Source organism: the organism of the source record quoted next (assembly GCF_019968985.1).
Source record: "MAG: Porospora cf. gigantea B chromosome Unknown PgB_NODE_1583_length_5372_cov_106.222, whole genome shotgun sequence".
Lineage (NCBI taxonomy): Eukaryota > Apicomplexa > Conoidasida > Eugregarinorida > Porosporidae > Porospora > Porospora cf. gigantea B.
The window spans coordinates 1-5372 of NW_027178709.1; the positions used below are offsets into that span (position 1 = coordinate 1).

Consider the following 5372-nt stretch of genomic DNA (forward strand, 5'->3'; position numbering starts at 1 on the left):
CTTGGCTTGATTATGCGCTAAACACAGATTCTACGGCTTTCTTCACAGCTTTCTTAGCCAGATGGCGTGCAGTAAGCTTTGCGACCAAGGCCAAGCACTGCATACATACTCAGCTTCGGCCTCACCAGTAACCCATCAGCGGCACCCAGGTACCATATTGCTCTTTTCGCTATCCCTGACCGCTGGTTCTCCTCGGCCTTCTTGAGCTGCTGGTTTGTCTGCTTCGCCCTGTCCACCACTAAGTCAATGTTAGCGTCCACACGGTCGAGGACTGTTCCTTGCTCAGTCACAAGGCAGGCCATATCCTGGAACAGCTGGTGCACCTCCTTCACCGTACTCGTCAGGCGGGAAACCTCATCAGTACGGCGCTCCGTCACGGGCTGCTGCGTCTGCAGTCTGGATTCGTATCCCGAGTGTGTTGCCGGCGCGTCAGATTCAAAGACGGCTGGGGCGGTACGTAACCGTATTTTGTCCATGTAGCTCTTCTGTGCAGATCGGTATTGGGTACTCAGTCCTTGTAGCTCTTTGGCCCACCGCTTCTGTGCGTTCTTTCTGTAGATCTGCTCGCGAGCGCTGGAGGTCGCGAGGCCTTCCGTAATCGAAAATACACCCAACTCCAAGTGTTTGAGCAGACGAACAACCGCTTGACTCTGAGCTTCAATTTCTTTCTCCGACACAGAAGCACCTTCATCGAAAATCTTCATCAGACGCCTATTTTGGGTTCCTTGTAACGTTGCAAGTTTCGTTTCTACCTGCTTCACGTCGGCAGCGACGGATCCCAGCGTATCCGCCCACGGGGGAGGTAACACCGTCGTTCCCATCTCGATCTCGACCTGCGGTGAATCCAACAGCCGTGTACGACTCCAATCGGCTTGCTCACCGAGAGTAGCGCCTCCAAAGCGTCTCCGATTTCGCATTACGTGCTCGCTCTGTAAAGCGAAGAAGGTCTTGTTAAGCGACGTGTAATGCATTAAACTGGGTTTGACATCCAATTCCATTAATCGCAATATCTCACCGGTGATAACGACTGTCTTGACAAAGACTAAGAGTGACATTTCATATCAAACGCGAGCATTTTCACCGCGGATAATGGGTACCTCGAGAGCGCGATAATACTTCTTCACAGGCAGATGGGGAAGCTGGAGACAGGCCCAATTCCAAACCAGCATTCTGCGGTGAGTCATCGCCGCCTTCGGTTTGCCCTCACACAAAAGGCGCCTATTAAACACCGCCTCCCGCGCTCTTGACATCTCGAACATGTCGCGGAACTCGCGAGCCGCTTGGAATGCCTTCTTCACGTTATCGTTGTAATCTATGGCTCTAAACCGGTAAGCAAGCACGGCCCCCATTCTGGTCTGGAATGCGAAGGATTGGTCTTCCTCCAGAAAGGTGATGTCGCGCATGTCGTGTGGAGTCGCACCCCACTCATTACTGGCTTGCGGGCCAGGAGGCGCATGACAGCGGACATAGCGAAGCTGGTAGACTACAGCGTCAAGGAGCGCTGTCTCTTGGGTGCCACCTTCTGCGGAGAATGCTTTCAACGACAAACCATTTCGCTCCGATCTGACAAGCCAAGAATTGCTCTTGGCCTCCCACACAATGCCCATACAACTGACATCCTCGTCAGCGACCTGGCGGGCGCTCCACGCCTTCCTCCATCGGAAGAGTGCAGTCGTTTCTGCGTCATAGACAGGTTCTGCGGCAGCAGCCGTTTCTGGGTTCTGGGCGGCGGGTCTCACGGCAGCAGCATCGCGTGCTTGGGCAGCCGCAGCAGCGCATGCAGGCGGAAGGTGGCCAATTGGCTGTGACGAAGTGCTGGCTCCAAAGTTGATGGATGCAGGGAAAGGTGTCAGAGGAGCGTGAGATGGACCTGCTTGGGGATTGTCGATCGTCAAATGAGACGACGTTACACCGGCACGGTAATTGTCGTACGAGGTGAAACTCGGAGTGGTAAAGCCGTGATGGGGTTGGGGGATACCAAGGGGTTCGGGGATACCAAGCGGAGTGCCCGACGGAAGGTTAATTGTCCCCGGAACTCCATAGTTCCAGGACGCGGGGGCCTGAAAACTCAGAGAAGCGTGAGATGGACCTGCTTGGGGAAAGTTCCTGATCCTCAAATTAGACGACGTTCCACTAGCACTGTAAGCCGGAGTGGCAAAGCCGTGATGGGGTTGGGAGATACCAATGGGATTGGCGATACCAAGGGGATTGGCGATACCAAGGGGATTGGCGACACCAAGGGGATTGGCGATACCAAGGGGATTGGCGATACCAAGGGGATTGGCTATACCAAGCGGAGTGTTCAACGGATGGGTGATTGTCCCCGAAGCTCCAAAGTTCGTGGTCTCAGGGTGCTGATACTCCATAGGAGCGTGAGACGGACCTGCTCGGGGAATGTCGTTCATCGGGGGCATTCCACTAGGAAGAGCTTGGTTACTGAAGCCAGTCGCGGACATTCCCGTACCCATCGGAATGTCAGCAACTTGAATGTCACTGTATCGGGAATGTGAGCCAACGAAAGGGAGAGAACAACGGAGCACGCCAGCCGCTGTGACCTGGGAGAACTTCTTGGGGGATGGTCTTGTCCTCATTATTGTAGTTTTTGTGTATGCCCCAGCCAGTAGAGCATACTGCATAACTACAAAACTACAATCCCAAGGTGCGTAACGACATCTGTATGTGATAGTTGTGCGGTTTTCACGAAATTATATCATGGCAATACAGCATAAGGCGCCTTCGCTCGGTATCTTCACCTCTGCGCTGAGCCAGTCGGTAGCCGGAGCCGGGGTTGGAGCCGCTCTGAACACTAGAGATCGGTTGGAAATGAGATACGAACAGAATCTATGGCCGAAGAACTCTGGCTACGAACCGTATGTGTCGTCTTTCGATACAGAGTTCTGCACTCATCGGCGTTTGTTGAGACAGGACCCCACAACTGCTGTACCCCCACTGGATCCCCTAACTGGTTTCTGGAAGGCCCATCACTTAATCGAAGTCGGCCCTTCTGACCTAAGATCACTAATTCCTCCCACAGAACTATTTGAGTTCTACTATGACGGCCTTGTGATGAACATGGCACAGAAAGCTTTTCTCTTCGCTGGTGTTGTAGGACTGGGCGCCTGGTGGTTGCAAGGCCCAGCAGGCCAAGAAGCTCGCCAACTCCGTTGGCTCCCTCCGTAGGAGATTCAATGTTCCATACACAGCGATCTTTTGACGTTCGACGTGCACGTCCTCCAGCGTCTCTCCGGTTTTTACATGCTGCACATGTGCGACAAGGATGTCCTGCAGATTCACAGTGTCTTACCTCTTGAATTCCTCACGACGCAAGACCGAATCCAGTACATCCACGAGTCCTGCTTCATGCGTGCCGTCCCGCATCTAGAATCTGCCCGGTGGTTGTTCTTGGATGTTTCCAAGGAATCGGAGACCTTGTCGGTGAAACAGCTCATGACTACGGCGTTGGTGGATATGTCGATGCTGCTAATGCTTTTATCCATAGATCGTGGACCGAGAGATTTTCTGGGCTGCTTGCGAGTCACTTTCGCTGAGCGCACTGTTATCCATCTGGCCTTAAGACTGCTTTCGATGTCTAGCGCGTGTGAGGGCGACTTCAGGTTGGCGTACTACTTCACTCAACAGACGTATCAAGGCCTGCGGTGCTGGTTCTTCCACATGGGGCAGGATAACCATTTGGATATCGATGTTGCGATACCAAAAAGCACATTGATGACAGGCTGGAAGAAGCTGCAAGGCAACCTCGAAGGTCCTCCTGTGCATGATTTCGAACCTTCGACGCTACGTAGCTCGGGTTGGTGGCCAATTCTGGTGAATCCCTTCGCTTTGTCTGGAAGCAAGTTTTCGGAAGTCAATGACCGCTTTCCTTTTCGAGGTTGTCACTCGTTGCCCTCGCTGGAGAGACCCTTCGTGCTGAACCCAGAACTCTGTGCGTGGAAAATCGAGTGTGTCGTTACTCCTGAAGTTTTCGGCCACATGAAGAAGGTTGCCAATTTCGTTAAGGAAGCCTTCGAACGCATCAGTCCGCTCGAGGAAGTAGCGCTGTCTCCTCTCCGAGACCCTCCTGCCAAGGAGTCCTTCATGCCCGAGTTCAAGGCCACTGATGTAAAGTCTGCCTTTGGCCACGTGATGAACTGGGTTGAGCAGACACCCAGTCAGGACCACCTGTTGGGAAAGGTATCTTGGCCAGACAGTGATCCTTGGCGGGTTGGTCTTCGAGGCCTGCTGGCCGCGAGAGCGTGCGCTGCGCTGGCGGAGTCCCCCGTTTGGCATGACACACACGCCGCCACTGCCCGACTTCTGACGAGGTTGGCTCCTGACCCGATACTCCATCCAGTGGCCTCGATAGCTATTGCCAGCCCCGCCTGCCTCTGCAAACTCACTCACTTGCCCCTGGCAACACGCAATATGCTTGTGAAGCACATGTCCCAATACGTATTCCATTCAGAGGATACAAATTCAACGGGAAGCGGATACGGCCGTGCGGAGGTGCCAATTGCCTTCTTCCTCTCGGATGTAACGAGAGACTATTCCTCAACACAACGTCGGCTAAAGTCGGTCATGGCGCGACGCCAACGTTTAGCGAAATCGGCAAAGGAGCTGTCGGCGCCGTCAACCTCCACTACCCCCCGCGTTTCGACAGGCAGGTCTAGGAGGCCTGCGAGGGTTTCCCCATCCTCTGGCGCTCCCCCATCCTCTCACGCTCCCCCATCCTCTCACGCTCCCCCAACCTCCATCAAGAAGGCGGACGAGTCAAGGAAACCTAAGCATTTTGTGAAGGACCCACCTCATGTGGACAGGCAAAAGCTCCCCCTACCTCCGCGCAATGAGGCAACACTGCCGAAATTATCGATACTCTGCCCTTTTCGACATGCAACCTTGCGGTTGCTCCGGAGAGAGGGCGCGACAGCCGCCAAGGTGAGCATCCTTTCGATAGGAACGCTGACAGTTCTGCCACACGAGAAAGAAACGCTGAGCCTCTGATATTATCGCTGTCTTCTCTTCAGCACAACTCGGACTCAAGGAGCTGCGACGCTAGACAGAGTCTTAATTCATTTGTCACAAGCCAAACTGCTAGTTCAAAAATTGGGAAAGCCACTGGAAGGCTTCCTGGTAACCTATTCTTCGGACGACAGAGCACATGAACACCTCGACAGGTCGAGTTTCGGATTCACCCACTCGCTCCCGCCCGTACGTGTTGTGTGAAAAGAGACCAAGAGCCTGCCGCAGCTCGTCTTCGCTAGCAGCGGACGGCAGGTCAATCTTGTTCCCTAGAACAATGAAAGGAACTCGTCCTAGCTCAGCGGACTCCATCAACTCCCGGAGGCTCTCGCCAGCTTCAGCAAAGCGCGTTTGAT

General features: G+C 54.0%; 4 protein-coding genes across 8 annotated transcripts; 1 reads left to right on the forward strand and 3 right to left on the reverse strand.

The window, feature by feature from the left end:
- Positions 1-53: 53 nt before the first annotated feature.
- Positions 54-1055, reverse strand: KVP17_002649 (uncharacterized protein; the record flags this gene model as incomplete). 2 transcript variants are annotated; one of them, XM_068519109.1, is made up of 1 exon in its annotated part: positions 54-1055. In XM_068519109.1, one exon carries the CDS (start codon positions 1053-1055, stop codon positions 54-56), a length of 1002 nt encoding a protein of 333 aa, XP_068378248.1. The 2 variants fall into 2 exon arrangements, with proteins under 2 accessions (XP_068378248.1, XP_068378249.1); XM_068519110.1 differs by having other exon boundaries at positions 54-998.
- A 6-nt stretch (positions 1056-1061) lies between these two features.
- KVP17_002650 (uncharacterized protein) lies at positions 1062-2591 on the reverse strand (the record flags this gene model as incomplete). 2 transcript variants are annotated; one of them, XM_068519112.1, is made up of 1 exon in its annotated part: positions 1062-2591. In XM_068519112.1, one exon carries the CDS (start codon positions 2589-2591, stop codon positions 1062-1064), a length of 1530 nt encoding a protein of 509 aa, XP_068378251.1. The 2 variants fall into 2 exon arrangements, with proteins under 2 accessions (XP_068378251.1, XP_068378250.1); XM_068519111.1 differs by having other exon boundaries at positions 1062-2468.
- A 121-nt stretch (positions 2592-2712) lies between these two features.
- Positions 2713-4998, forward strand: KVP17_002648 (uncharacterized protein; the record flags this gene model as incomplete). 3 transcript variants are annotated; one of them, XM_068519107.1, is made up of 2 exons in its annotated part: positions 2713-3176; positions 3204-4998. In XM_068519107.1, 2 exons carry the CDS (start codon positions 2713-2715, stop codon positions 4996-4998), a joined length of 2259 nt encoding a protein of 752 aa, XP_068378246.1. The 3 variants fall into 3 exon arrangements, with proteins under 3 accessions (XP_068378246.1, XP_068378247.1, XP_068378245.1); XM_068519108.1 differs by lacking the exon at positions 3204-4998 and having other exon boundaries at positions 2713-3180; XM_068519106.1 differs by lacking the exon at positions 2713-3176 and having other exon boundaries at positions 3256-4998.
- A 90-nt stretch (positions 4999-5088) lies between these two features.
- KVP17_002651 (uncharacterized protein) lies at positions 5089-5328 on the reverse strand (the record flags this gene model as incomplete). The annotated part of the gene is made up of 1 exon (XM_068519113.1): positions 5089-5328. The coding sequence occupies one exon, from the start codon at positions 5326-5328 to the stop codon at positions 5089-5091; it is 240 nt and encodes a 79-aa protein (XP_068378252.1).
- Between the last annotated feature and the right edge of the window lie 44 nt (positions 5329-5372).